Source organism: Eubalaena glacialis, chromosome 2, assembly GCF_028564815.1.
Source record: "Eubalaena glacialis isolate mEubGla1 chromosome 2, mEubGla1.1.hap2.+ XY, whole genome shotgun sequence".
NCBI classification, from domain to species: Eukaryota; Metazoa; Chordata; class Mammalia; order Artiodactyla; family Balaenidae; genus Eubalaena; species Eubalaena glacialis.
The window spans coordinates 73,086,789-73,102,387 of NC_083717.1; the positions used below are offsets into that span (position 1 = coordinate 73,086,789).

The 15,599-nt window shown below is 41.0% G+C and overlaps 1 protein-coding gene across 1 annotated transcript in view; it reads right to left on the reverse strand.

Annotated features, from left to right (window-relative positions):
• Positions 1-15,599, reverse strand: part of TLN2 (talin 2) — a 441,211-nt gene that overhangs the window by 13,968 nt on the left and 411,644 nt on the right. The window contains exons 53-54 of the mRNA XM_061180246.1: positions 8,037-8,142; positions 7,034-7,158 (exon numbers count right to left, since the gene is read on the reverse strand). Coding sequence (XP_061036229.1) covers positions 7,034-7,158; positions 8,037-8,142 — 231 coding nt within the window. The remainder of the gene's footprint in view (positions 1-7,033; positions 7,159-8,036; positions 8,143-15,599) is intronic.

Genomic DNA, 15,599 nt, shown 5'->3' on the forward strand with positions numbered 1-15,599 from the left:
CACCCAACCAGGAGATGGACAACTGGATTTCAGTCCCTGCTCTGCCCTTTCCGCCATGTGACTTTGGGGAATTTGCTGCCCTTCTCCAGGTATCAAACAAACATTTTCTGTTTGTAATTTCAACAGCAAACTCAACCCTCCTGGTCCTTTAGCGCTGACACGTTACGGTTTCAGGTGAAACCTTTTTAAAGAATGCACAGACTAAAATTAGCACGGACTCCTTTTTCTTTTTCTCCCACTCTTTTGGCCTCCTTCCTGCAGTATCTTTCCCAGCCTCCACCAGGCCCATCCTCCCAGACAGGTCCCTGGGCATGCGTCTAGCAGAGGAAGAATACTTCCATCTGTGGTCCTCTTTCTGGCCTTTTGTTTTGTGAATTACATCCCTGTGGCCCCTTCCCCTGATGGACTTGACAGTGAAGGAGCCAAAGGCACCCATAGGAGATGGCCAAAGGGTCACTGCCCTGATTTCCACCTCCCTCCTTGAAAACCTCCTTTGAGGGACCGCCTTGCTGAGAACTGATAAGCACAATGGTCGTTTCTCTCACAACTGGCTACAAAAACCAGATTACAACTCACGGCACCGTCTTTCCAGTTAGGAATCATGTTTTTTCCTGTGTTACTGAAAGCTTTGTAGGATGCTTACTATTAAAAACAAGGTCTTATCACATCAGAAATTAAAAAAAAAAAATTCTTTGGGTGTAATTTTTTTTAAGTGTGAACATTTGCATATAATTTAAATGTCCTTCGGGGAAAAAAAAAGGAGGCCAACACTGAGAACTCCCACAACACAAGTGAAGCATTTTCCTGCCAGGTGGAAGCCTGAGTAGAACAGGCAGCCCTGTTTCTCCTCTGTTTGTAGCCAGTTTGGCTGCTACCAGTTTGCTGCTGATACTGAGTTGAGAGGTGCCTGAGGGGAGACCTTAGCCTGTACCCAAAGACCTGAACGGTCTGCGAACCTGGTCAGCTTCTCTTCCAGAGGACCCGTGGGTGGGCTGTCTTTAGGACCACCACGTTTACTAGTCCTAATAAAAGGGAAACTTCTCAGAACCACTGGAACTGCCAAGAGACCAGAGCTGTTCAGCTGGCCTTGGCTCCCCCTAGGTTGGCCTGGTCCCAGGGGAAACTCCAAGGAAACTGTCAACGGACAAAGCAGGTGACAGAGAGAAAGCACTGCCAAATGGTAATGCCAGCAACCTGGGGAGGGACCAGCCTCTGCATCCAGACGTGGAGTAATGCATGTTCTTGCATCGTCTGAGGGACAAGGTGTGAGCATGCACGGTTAGTATCTTGGGGGAAGTTTTCCCACACTCGCCACCACTTTATTTTTTAATGAACAGTAATACCACTGGGATAATCTTTTAACTGCTATTTCTTTTTTTTTTCTTTACGTCATTCCAGGTTTATTCTACAGATATATATGAATATCTATCCATTCCTCCTTTATCAGAATCTATTAATTGCTATTTCTGCTTGATAGAAAAATTCTTAAAGATGCGTCATACTCTCAAAAAAAATAAATATGAAGGCACTTGAATGTCTGTCTAGGAAGCATGGATGAAGAACAGATGACAGAATTCTTTCAAAGATTTAACCAGGTGAATTTGCTACACTGTAAACTCACGTGACATGAATTGTGTGTGTGTCTGAGGAGGCTCTGGGAGACCCACTACTTTACCTGGCAGGGAGTCACGTGGGAACACGCACTGGCTGAACGCCCCACTCACCCTCACTCTTCCCCTCACCTCACGTCTCCTGGCCTGGAAACAGCCAGTGGCACATGAGCTCAATGTCACGCTTTGGCCACAGAAAAAATGCTGTATCCTCCTTCTCCCTGAACATCTGGTTGTCTTTCCCCCTTCACCCAATAATCTGTAGAGCATGCTGGTCAACAGCAAGATGTACGAAAAAAAGCTACATCAATTTTAATGTACGGGCTTGAAAGTTCAGGTCCTTTTAAACTGTGCTTTTCGTTATTCAGAATACCTTGCTGTTGCTTTTCCATGACAGTTTGTCATTTTGGTCAAACAACTTTAACTGGACTTAAAACAATGTTCTCTAGCTGCATGAAGGTAGCATTGATTGTGGCAGCATCTTGAAAACCATCTGAAAGAGCTCCTGCTGGTGCACAGCCACTGCTCTCTCCTCAGTGGAGAAGGATCCCAGGGACAGGTTCCACTTCCTAACTCTGGAAGCTGGGACTCCAACACTGTATTTTCCCCTCCCCTGCTGCTCTGACCGGTCACTAGGCAGTCCCTGCAAGCAGCGTGGAGATGGCTCCTAGACCCCAAACAGGGGAAGCTTTCCTGACCTGCCTGTTCACACTACTGGCTCACTACCTGCGTGGGGTATTGTTTGCATATTCAGGAGTGTCCTTTACTAGAGCACTTCCTCTTTGCTCCCAAAATCGGAGCCATTAGCACAATAGTTCTCTTTTCAGAAAGCAGTGCTCTAAGTATTTTGTTGAGAGAGATCAGAATGAACTCACACATACTTCACAGGCTCTTCCAGGAGGAGAAGGTCAAAGCCAACTAAAGAAGTCTGTTACGTGCCAGAAAAAAATGTTTCATAATCCTGAACTTCCTGTTGCACCCAATTAGGCTGTGGAATTACTTTCTGATTGTCGGCATATTCTAAATATTATCAACCTCTACTGACAAGTTAACCTATAACAGGAAACTCAACAGACAGAGTATAATCCACACTATGTTATCTTTATTAGATATACTTAGTCCTCCAAAGTTTATATAAAGCCCAGTGACTCACCATCCATACATTTGGTTTGGCTGATCTGGTTTATACATTTTGTTACTATGGGTGTAAAGCAACATTACATAGTTGATTTGTGCTTGAATTTTTGCTGAAAGCTTGATCATGAAAATTACTAATTTCTAAATTGAAGATCAGGATAAAACTGAACTAAAATGAAATATAAATCCAGATGTGTTTGGAGGTTACAATCCTGACCCCGTATCACAAACATGGGTTTTTTTTTTCCCCACCGAGCACATCCTTTAAGGACTCATCACTGCACAAAACTAAACTATACATAATATCTCAAGCTCTTATGAAACATCAATAATTATGATTTGTTTCTATAATAAACAAAATAATCTAGCAGTACGGATACAGGTTTTAAATGCTACAAGAAGAAATGGGATATAACATAATGAAATGTAATGAGTACTCCGTCTTCTAAATCTACTTGTGATTCTAACATATTCTTTCCTGTTGCCTTCTAAGCTATATTAGGAACCCCCGGAGACAGGGCAAGACACTGTAGGAATATGTTTGATATATAGTTGGATTAAATAACAACCTAATATATCAAACATATCACACAGAGGCCTGCAGAAAGGCATCCAGGTCTGACTGAGCTGAGAATGGGCACAGCATGGCAGGCTGCAGCCGCGGGGGGCGGGGGAGGAGTTGGGGGGACGCCATTGGGGCACCTCTGTTACCTGTCTGTGGAGCACAGTGTGTCTGCAGGTGTGGAAACGGCGCCATCATTAGTATCATAGGCACATGCACCAGGGCTCACCGACATTCTCATTTTGCCTTTACACCATCTTCCCAAGCAAACGGTGGATTCAGCGATGCCAATTTGTTATTTGTGTCTGGGAGATTCCAGGCAAAAAGAGGTGCTTACGTGTTAAGGGCCTGAGGTGGGAATATACCAGGAACCATCTTCAATAAACCCAGACCATTCTATTATTAAAATAGGCAACCTGAGAATGTGGTGAGCAAAACAATTTAAACAAAAACATTGCCCATCTCCCAAACTCCCTCAAAGCAGTGCAAATGCTTCCCAGATATGGAAGCAAAGCATATTCACCCAATAGTGGGTGCCTGCAGGTTTGTATGTGAGTTACAGGGGCAGAGGTGAAACAGCAATTGCTTCCTTACAGAAGCCTGAGGATTTGTGATTAATTGATTGAGTTTAGTTTTGGAAGGGGATGGGAAGAACTGGTTAATCCCAAAAGACTGGTTGATTTTTGATGTTAGATTGGGATTTTTTCTTTTTTTAAACTGGGGAAAAATTCCTTCTTGAAGTCAAGAACAATATTTTATTTCATGTCGATATTACTGCAGAGCAGATGGCACTCCCAGACAGGCACAAAAACCGTGGTTTAGGTTGATGATTTCTTCAAAACAGTTTTATGGATAACATAATCCATGTGGTGGGAGCCTCTGGTCACTGGGTAGAGTAAGACTTCAGAGATCATTCTAAAGACTCTAGAAGGACCAAGTACCCTTCCTAATAGGAAGATGGGAGTGACCTAGAGTAGGTACCTCCAAGGAAGGGACTCAACTCAATAGTTATGTCAACTGTGACCTTGGCTTTCTGTAAAAACCCACACTATATACAGAAAGGCTAGATGATCCTAGGGCAGCGTAGGGAATGCCCACTGGCCCAGTGTGGCAGTCATCACAAACTTTTTAAGTGCTGTTATTTTTAAAACATTGTCTTACAAAATTTTAAAACATAGACCCTCCCATCACTCCAATCTCACCATCATTCTTGCACATCCCCCATCTGTCTCCTTCATTCACAAGTGTTTCTTTTAACAGAGTTGTGATCATACTGAGTACATGATTCCACATCCTGTTTTAGTTTTCACTTAATATTATGCCAGGAGCATCTTCTTCATGCTACACAGTCCTATCAACCATTATTTTGAGTAGCTACATACTTTTCCTTCAAGCAGACACTCAGATCACATCCAAATTCTTGCTACTGTGAACAAGGATGAAAGGAACAACCCTCTCACGCACACAGAACTTTCTTCCTCTCTGGATTTCCTCCTCAGGACAGATTCCCAGAGGTGGGATTAATGGCTCAAGTGGCACAGGTAAACCAGAAACCTCCCCCGTGGGACTGCACCGGAGTTTCTGACACTGGGTAGGCCCAGAGGACTGGTATGGCCTGAAACTGCCATCTCCAGAGCCCACACAATGCTGCTTCCAGCTCGGTCAAGGCCATCTGACTCTGGCAAGTAATTTGCCTCTGATTCTGCATCCCTAGAGCAGGGACGCCAACAATGCTGCCTCGTGGACTTGCTGTAAGGACCAGATGAGTTAATCTATGTAAAGCACCTAGAAGATTGCCTAGCACATGCTTGGCATTCAATCAACATGTGCTTTTAGCCTTTTTTTTTCTTTTTTTCCCATTTTTCCTAAGGCCATCAGCTCATGGATCTATGGAATAATTTTTATTTCAGGCATTCTCCTAGGAGGTAGTAGATAAAAGTCCTAGAATCATATTTTCAGTGATGGTGATATGCTGACCGCTTACTACGTCTATGGTATGTCAGGTACTGTGTTCCTAAATTATCTCATTTAATTGTTATATCAACAATCTTATGGAATAGGAACTCTAATGGCTGTTTTTCAGATCAAGAATCATGAGATAAATCAATAGCTGGACAGGGGGAAGCCAGAATTCAGGGATACACAAGAGCTCAGAAGGGTCCTGCAAAAGACAATGGGAAAGGGATTGGGACTGCAGCTCTTAGAGTATGGTGAAGGGTCAACGTGAATTAGCGCCAAGCTACTTCTCCAGGAGAAAGTGCATCAACTGACATGGCCCCAGCACTAGCAGACAGAGCTTTCCCGAGAGAGGAAAGTATGTGGTGAATCAGATAAGGAAAAGGAAAAACGAATTAAGTTTAAGGCCTCTAAATCTCAGTCAATGGCTGCCGCCTCTTAGCTGAAAGTATTTTCTACTCATGATTAACTTATTTTTATAAAGCAGAAATAAAGCCAAGTCTAGAAAATGGAGTTGCCCTTACACCTACACTTAGCTCTGAAGTTTGTTGAGAAAAACTCGGACAAACTTAGACCACCTAAGACCCTCAGGTTAAGGCCAGTAAAGAGGACCCTGGCAAACTCAAAAATCAGAAGCCAAAAATCTTAAATTACATCTTGATGAGAAATTCTAAAAATCCCTTTATCAAATCTAGAGTGACTATTAGGAGATTGGCTCTAAGAATTCCATGGTTTTGAGAATGTCCGCAAGTCTAACAGATTCACTACACGTCCATGTCTATTTTACATACAGCATCAGCCCAGGCACTGCTTCTGAGTGTTTTGGTATATTCCAGTACTCAAACTCCATCCTTGGGTTTTTTTTTTTTTTAAAAAAGGTAGAATTTTAGGCATCTAAACTGGGAGATCCAACTTTTTTTTTTTTGAAGAGAAGAGCCAGATTTTAGTTCCTAAGGTATCTGGATCCTCGGAAGGGAGGTGAGGTTACAGGAACCAGTAGGGACTTGCTTGAATAGAAAGATAAAGAGGCCTCCTCTTGTTCTACCATCTTCCCACTGAAGACAGCCATGGGGGCAGGGGGACTGTGGCTTCTTTACAGGGCTGGGCTCTACCCCCTGGACAGCACCAGGGCACCATTCTTTTTGGTAATAATTGTCCTCTCTACTGTCCTTACTTAAAGTATCTCTTTCTTTTAAATGACTTTCTCTTAACACATACTTACGATCTTAGTAACTAAGTTCTCAACATTTATCTGGCTGACAAACATAGATGGAGAAAACACACCAGCCAACCACAGTCTCCAGCATATACTGAAAAAATCTGTTACTGGGTCCACTTTTGAGGTTCACACTACTCTCTATTGATTTTAAGAAAAGGAGAGACCCAGCATTGCTATTTCTGGTGAAAAGCATTATGGAAACCAGAAAATTAGAGGGTGACAACCTCACATTCAGCAACAGGGACTTTCTATAGAAAACATCCAACACCTGCTTTATGTAACAGTGGAACGAAGTCAAGATTGTAAATGCCGGGATTCTTCCTCTGGATACCCAAAGGTATTTCTTGGGATGGTTAACCTGAAAGACCCACCCTTGGGGTTTTTTCCATACCCTGTAAAAAGGTGCTGGGCAGGTGGAACAGGTCTGTAGCTTGCTTGTCCAACCACAGGGAAGGAGACGAGCTCCCTGCAGCCCATCTGGCTCCATTTCACAGCCATCCATCGGGAGACCTACTGACATCAGACAAGCAGCCACACGCGGACACTCACTTTTGGTTTTGCTCTTGGCTTCAGTTGCTCTAACTTCTTAGCAGCAGCCTCAATGGATGCTGCAGCCCCCAGTAATTCTGTCTCTGCAATGACGGTTGGGTCTTCTGGATCCACCCACTCTGTTCCTAAAAAGCAGTCCAAAGAGGGTCATTCTTGGTAGCTGGAGACCTCAGGGCAGTGACTTAATTACAAACGATATCAGGATTTGCATGCAGGGATGCTCCATAAGCTGACTAGTTGCACTGTCCTAAGGGATCTTTTCTCCAGCCGTCACTAACATCAGCTGGGTGCAGGGGTCGAGGTGGGGAGTGCCTGTCTGATCCTGATTTTCTCCATCAGTTGTATAGACAGCCCTACCACAGGATCAGTCATCAATGATAGTTTCAAAAATCGAGATCTCATTGACCAAGGCCTGCTTGAGTTTTACTCTGACTTGTAACTTAAAGTTCATGAATGCAAGTAAGCATCCTCAGGAGACTTGAGACTATGCTGAGAACAGAGATTTGTCATTCTTTTCTCCTGGGAGCTCAGGAGGAATAGCCATTCCCCTCAAATGCAAACAAAGGGAAATTGGTAAGAAAACCCCTCCCGGGTGAGTTGATTGCTTCTTCATAACCACGAAGGGGTGTGCAAACAATATACTACCCAGATAGCACCGTTTCTAAACATCAAGTGTATTATTTAAATGAGAATAAATATTCTGATGAAGGAAAATGCAGATAAAAATGGATGGCAACACCCTTAAAAGAGAAGTGAGCGGTTCTAGATGGATCACGACATTTAAGTTGAAGCACTTAATACAAAGACTGGAGAAAAGACTTGTTTCAGGAGAATATTACTTTTTAAGTCTAACCCTACTCCCGTTTGCTTCTTAAAAAAAGTTCCTTGCTGTATTCCTTTTGACTGCATTTGCCAAGAGAGGGCCTGTGTAGGCTGCCCATCCTCTCTGCTCAGTTTGCTGTCTAGACTGCCCCACAGGACGACACGAGAGAATCCAGCCTACCTTTCATGGCCTCCGCTGCCTGGATGAGCTCGGTCACGGCACCGGCCACGCGCTTGGAGAAAGCAGCCAGCTGGTGCTTGAGTTCTGGGGTTGGTTTCTGAAGAATCTATGGGTGAAGAACAAGTCAAAAGCATAAGGAAGATGGTAGCCATTGTGACAGGAAGCCCACTCTTGCTGGTGGACGCAGAGCTAGACATCCTGGTTTGAAGTTGCAACTCTGTCACCAAGTGACTTCAGAAATTTAGGGGAAAACACATAAGACTCACTGGCCTTCAGTTTCCTCACGCGAGAAATGAAAAGTTGGGAACCAGGAGTTTTCCTAAGGTCTTTCTGACATACTTCCCTAAGATCACAAGGGAGATGAAATTCTTATTTGTCCTTTTGTTTGTACCTAAAACAAACATATGCACACGGAAATTACCCAAAATGTAAGAATGCTCTGAGTGAACATGAATGCCCAAGGCTGCAGGTCAGCTGGTGTTTGTGACAAAGCAAATATGGGGTCAGAAGAAAAGTGTGACTCAGGTGGGGTCTTCGAGACAAAAATCTCTCAGAGAAGGGCTGTTCCTGAAAGGACAATCCATTTCCAGGGTTTTGACTGCAAGCTCTCCTGGGAGAAGTCCTACGGACTTTCCTTCTTTTAAACCTAGTTTAAAGGAGTTTTAAGTTTGTTTTTTGCTTTTTTTCTGGTGTTAAAAAAGATACTAAAAATCTACCCCTAATCCAATTTAAAGGACATCCTCAGCTGATTTCTTCTCAAATTCATTCAAGAATGGAATTATGAAATGGATGAGAGCTCCCTACCATCTTCCACCATGGATTTACATCTGACTTACGCCACCTTGTTCCTCCCTAATCTTGAAATTCTTCTTTCAATATTCTTTTCTGCATCTCTTACCCATGCTTCAGAGGGGTCATCTTGAGATTTAGAAATGCTAAGACATTCAGGAGGAAAGCACCACTGCTGTCTCTCTATGGACAATTCTGAGCAGCAGACAAAGCCTGGGCTTTGGTATTGGACAAACCTGGGTTTCAAACCTAGCTTCACCTGCTCCTGGTTTGTGAACAATGGGCAGATTACCGAACCTCTCAGGACCTGTTTTCTCATCTGTAAAACTGGGATAATGCCTAACTCCTCAGGAGTGGCATAAACATCAAATGGAATAACCCATGAGAAGTATCTTGCACAATGCCTGGAACACAGTAGGCATTCATTAAGTGTTAATTCCCTTCTTGGTGTCCCATACCCTTTTCACCTGGCCAGGTATCGTATTCTTTCTCACGAGTCTGGAAAAGATGTCTTTCGGACCCCAAAACTATAAGAGAACTTTAAAAGAAGCTTGGTAAAAAAAAATCTGGGGTTGGGGGAGTTAATGGGGTTACACATTGACCAGCCCCAGACACACCAGTGCATAGAAGACATTCTGTAACACACTTGAACTGATTAGTCAAAGATTCTTGAGCAATCACTTCCCAGGCATCTATTCCCTACCCTCCTTCCTCTTGCAATCTTCTAAATTTTATCTTTGCTACTGTTCTGAGTTCAGTTGCTCTGTTATTCTCATTCCCTCACCTTAGGACCTATCTACACATAGCACCATGCAGATGTTGACTCAGTACAAACCAGTGAATGAGTGAGCAAATGAATGAATGAATAACAGACCAACACACTACTGGAGACAAGTCCTAATATGATGGCATCCTAGACTAGTTCCAGAAGATCTCCAGAACCATGGAGAGGTGGAGGGGAGGGGTTAGATGCCTTTTACTTTTTTAACACAGCCAGTTGGCAGGCAACTGAATTAAGGGTAGGTTCTAGAGTCAATGTACCTCAGTAACTGTGGTCCAGTTACTTATCTTCTTTCTAAGCTTCAGTTTACTTATCTATTAAATGAGCACAACAAACAGTCCTTTCATTATAGAGCTGTGGTAAGATTGTATAAATTAATATATAATTTAATATAGTATACATTTCCATCAGGACTACTGATGGAATTGGTCCGATGTACGGCCTGGGCACCAGAATTTCTAAAAGTTCTCCAGGTGGTTCTCATTTGCAGCCAACGTTGTAAACCATTGCTCTAGATCAAATGGGCATTTGCCACTACTTAACTGTAAAAGGCCTGTACTGTATTTGTCTGAAACAATACATGCTGTAAGGCTACTAGGTGAATAATGGCTACGGCTCAGGGACTAAAGAGCAAAGTAGTCCACAGCCTTTGCTATTTGCTTTTTCTGCAGTGGTCAACGCAACGTGAATAAGCAAGGAGTTAAAGGTATGATGGGGAGACTCATAGTAAATGGTGCAAGACTGCGTGTTTTCCCCTAAGACCAAGAATAAGGTAAGGATATTCGTCCTCACACTTCCATCAGTACTGTACTAGAATTCCTGGCCAGGGCAGCAAGGAAAGAAAAAGAAATAAATGGCATGCAGATGGAAAGGGAGAAGTAAAATTGTCTTTGTTCATAAATAGCATGAATGCCTATGTAGAAATTTCTAAGGCATTTGTTTAAAAAAAAAGGGAAAAAAGCTAGAATAAATGAGTTAAGCAAGGTCATAGGATATAAGGTCAATATACAAACATCAATTACATTTCTATAAGCAGTAAAAAATGGAAAATTTTGAAAAAAGCAATACCATTTATAGTAGCATAAAAAATCATGAAATACCTGTTAAGTTAAATACTGTTAAATTTGACAACAGATGTGCAAGATGTGGATGCTAAAAACTACAAATGTTGAAAATATTAAAGAAGACCTAAATAAATGGAGAGATATACCATATTCTTGGATTAGAAGACTATTAAGATCAATTATTGCCAAATCTCCCCACGATCCCAGTCAAAATCCCAATAAGTTTTTTTTAAAAAAATATTGACAAGATGATTCCAACATGTATATAAAATACAAAGGACCTAGAATAGCTAAACCATTTTGAAAAAGAACAAAGCTGTAAGTTTTAGAATACCTGATTTCAAGACTCATTATTAAGTTATAGCAGTGATCAAGACAACATGATATTGGTACATAGACATACAGATCAGTGGGGCAGAAAAGAGTCCAGAACTAGATTCACACATATAGTCAACTGATTTTCATTAAAGGTGCGAAAGCACCTTTAATTCAATGAGGACAATTTTTTCAACAAATGATGCTGGAACAACCTGACCCTTTTCTCACCATATGCATAGATGAACTAGAAATGGAGTATAAACCTGAATGTAAGAATTAAAACTGTGTAGAAGAAAATACAGGAGAATAACCTTTGCGATCTTAGCTTCTTAAATAGGGGACAAAACACATAAATTATGCTTTAAAACTTTAAAAAGCCAGCAATCCCACTACTGGGCATATATCCAGAGAAAACCATAATTCAAAAAGACACATGCACCCCAATATTCATTGCAGCACTATTTACAATAGCCAGGACATGGAAGCAACCTAAATGCCCATCAACAGAGGAATGAATAAAGATGGGGTACACATATACAATGGAATATTACTCAGCCATAGAAAGGAACGAAATTGCATCATTTATAGAGATGTGGATGGACCTAGAGACTTTCATAGAGTGAAGTCAGAAAGAGAAAAACAAATATCGTATATTAACGCATATATGTGGAATCTAGAAAAATGGTATAGATGATCTTATTTGCAAAGCAGAAATAGAGACACAGACGTAGAGAACAAACGTATGGATACCAAGGGGGGAAGGGGGGTGGGATGAACTGGGAGACTGGGATTGACATATATACACTATTGATACTATGTATAAAATAGATAACTAATGAGAACCTACTGTATAGCACAGGGAACTCAGTGCTCTGTGGTGACCTAAATGGGAAGGAAATCAATAAAAGAGGGGATATATGTATACGTATAGCTGATACACTTTGCTGTACAGTAGAAACTAACACAACATTGTAAAGGAACTGTACTCCAATAAAAGTTAATTAAAAAAAAAAGCAGGAATTTGAAAGTTTATGTCTTAGAACTTTAAAAACATTATGCTAAGTGAAAGAAGCCAATTTCAAAAGACCACATGCTATATGATTCTGTTTACATGAAATGTCCAGAATCGGCAATCTACAGAGACAAGAAAAAGATTAGTGTTCGCCTTGGGCTAGGAGTGGGGATGAAGGGAATGAGGAGTGACTGCTAAAGGGCATGAGGTTTCTTTTTGGGGTGACAAAAATGTTCTAAAATTATTATTATGGTGATAGGTGTATAACTCTAAATATAGTGAAAACCAAGAAACTGTATGCCTTAACTGGGTAAATTTTGCCATATGCCAATTATATCGCAATAAGGTAGTTAACAAGAAGAGAATCAATCAGGCAGGCAAATGAAAGACAAAGAAAGCTGGTGAAGGGTAGCAAAGTATGTCACCCCAAAATATGCCTCTTTGGCATACAGATTGCTTTGAGTTGATTATTTTGAGAAAAATCAGACATGGGGGATGCTCTGAAAACAGGGAAGTTACTCTTTTGAAAGGGTAATTTACATTTATAAAAGAAATCTCCATTTGTAAGGGTGTCTCCCTCTCTGTACCAGTAAGACAAGGCTGAGTGAAAATCACAGGAGAATCTTATCGATGATGAAGGCTCTGACTAAAACCTGCTAACCACCTTACCCTAGTTAACCCTGCTTTTCCTGGCCACCTCCTGTAACCAGCCTCCTCCCACCACATACACCTTTCTTTTCTTTGCCTGAAAGTGGTATTTAAGTGGGTGGCTTAGGCTACCTTGGGAATTGCTCATTTTTCCCCTGGGTATCTTCCATTTATCCATGAGGTACACCATGTGAATAAACTTTTGTTGTTCTCTTGTTAATCTGTCTTATTACGTGAGGTCTCCGGCAAGAACTCAGCAGAGTAGAGAGAAGATTATTTTCTACCCCACACTGGGGTATAATCCCGAAAATAATTCAATAACCTTTGCAAACAAACATTCAGTTCATCCTAAATGTTTAATATTTTGTATGTAAGACATATTTTTGGTTTACTTTCATTTTTATCCAAGTTCTATCTGCACTTTTTTGTTTTCTCAACTCTCTGCCTTGCTGTCATTTTCTTTCTTTTTTAATATACATTTGTCTCCCCCCGCCAGACACGGTTATGAAAATGAAAATACAGGTGACACCCTAAGAGAAACTATCTGCAGAAAATATATCTGACTGATGAAATAAAAATTCACATTTTAAGGTAAGACAATTTAAACATAAAACTTTTCCTCTGCCCTTTGGCCTCCTCCCTCCCCTCTAGTGTGCCTTGTGCATCTGCATTACGTGTTAACAGACCTCCCCAATAGCAGAAATACCTGCTCAATCTTAAAGATCAATTTTTCTTCTTCTGACACCAGCCACGTAACTCCTTGGAAGATAAAATTCCTTTCTCAATCCTGCAAGGGGTCACGATGACCCACCACTCACCTTTACACGTAGAAATCTTTGGTGAACTTTATGTACGATATCAATATATGATTTCCTTAAAGACAGCGATTGGTGCAGAATAGACTATTTACATGATCTGGGCAGATACTATACTGGGCCGCACCTAGTGGAAGTTCTCAGCTTAAATACGTACTTATGACCTTATTAATGTTACCAGCTATATTACTTGTATTCTGCCTATTTTACAAGATTATTGTTTCTTGCATTACCAAATGTGTGACTGAGCCTCAGATAAAATTGATGATGATTAGGTGACTTGAAATGATTGACCATATAGTTCCGTAAGATCAATGCATAACTCTAGAAATGGGAAGAAGCAACCATTTCCTGGACCATAACAGACTAGTAAGACAGATGGTCCAGACGCTTTTGGTTATTATTAACAGGGTCTGGTCCAGTATTAGCACTTTGAGTGGCCTATCAATGAAATCCTCGCCTGACCTGGGAATGAGTATTCCTAGTGTCGTGGACAAATTGGTCACAAAATGCCTTCTAACCCTTGGTGGAAATGAAGATACCACCACATACCCACTAGAATGGCTAAAATTAAAAACACTGACCATTCTAAGTGCTAACAAAGACATGGAGAAATTGGAACTCTCATATACTGCTGGTGGAAATAACCACTTTAAAAAAGAATTTAGTAGTTTCCTAAGAAGTTAAAAATATACCCACCCTATGATATAAATATTCTACTTGTAGGTATTTATCCAAGAGAAATGAAATCATATAGGCAGAAAAACTTCTATATAGGATGTTCTTAGCAGATTTATTTATAATAATCAAACCTGGAAACAACCCAAATATCCATCAACAGGTGTTCTGATTAACAATTATGACATATCCATATGGTGGAATACTACTTAACAATAAAAGGGGACAAATTATTGGTATACATAACAATGTGGATGGAATTGAAAATACTGATGCTGAGTGAAAAAAGCCAGACAAAGGAGAGTACACGCCCGATGATTGCTTTTATATAAAAGTCTGGAAAATGCAAACAAATCTGTAATAACAAAAAGCAGACTAGTGGTTGCTTGGAAATTTTGAAGAATAACGGATATATTCATCGTTTTGATTGTGGTGATGCTTTCACAAACTTATTCAGATATCACTACTCAAATCGTACACTTCAAATATGTGTTCATTGCATGTTAGTTATGCCTCAACAAAGCTGAAACAAAAGTTAAGGGTGTGGTAGGGAGATTCACTGAAATCATCAAAGGGGAGTGGTGAAAAGACTTCTGTCTTTATTTTTTTTAAATTTAATTAAATTATTTATTTTAACATCTTTATTGGAGTATAATTGCATTACAACGGTGTGTTAGTTTCTGCTCTATAACAAAGTGAATCAGCTGTATGTATACATATATCCCCATATCCCCTCCCTCTTGCATCTCCCTCCCACCCTCCCTATCCCACCCCTCTAGGTGGTCACAAAGCACCGAGCTGATCTCCCTGTGCTATGTGGCTGCTTCCCACTAGCTATCTATTTTACATTTGGCAGTATATGTAAGTCCATACCAGTCTCTCACTTTGTCCCACCTTACCCTTCCCCCTCTCCTTGTCCTCAAGTCCATTCTCTACATCTGCGTCTTTATTCCTGTCCTGCCCCTAGGTTCTTCAGAACCATTTTTTTTTTTTAGATTCCATATATATGTGTTAGCATATGGTATTTGTTTTTCTCTTTCTGACTTACTTCACTCTGTATGACAGACTCTAGGTCCATCCACCTCACTACAAATAACTCAATTTCGTTTCTTTTTATGGCTGAGTAATATTCCATTGTATATATGTGCCACGTCTTCTTTATCCATTCATCTGTGGATGGACACTTAGGTTGCTTCCATGTCCTGGCTATTGTAAATAGAGCTGCAGTGAACATTGTGGTACATGACTCTTTTTGAATTATGGTTTTCTCTGGGTATATGCCCAGTAGTGGGATTGCTGGGTCATATGGTAGTTCTATGTTTAGTTTTTTAAGGAACCTCCATACTGTTCTCCACAGTGGCTGTATCAATTTACATTCCCACCAACAGTGCAAGAGGGTTCCCTTTTCTCCACACCCTCTCCAGCATTTATTGTTTGTAGATTTTTTGATGATGGCCA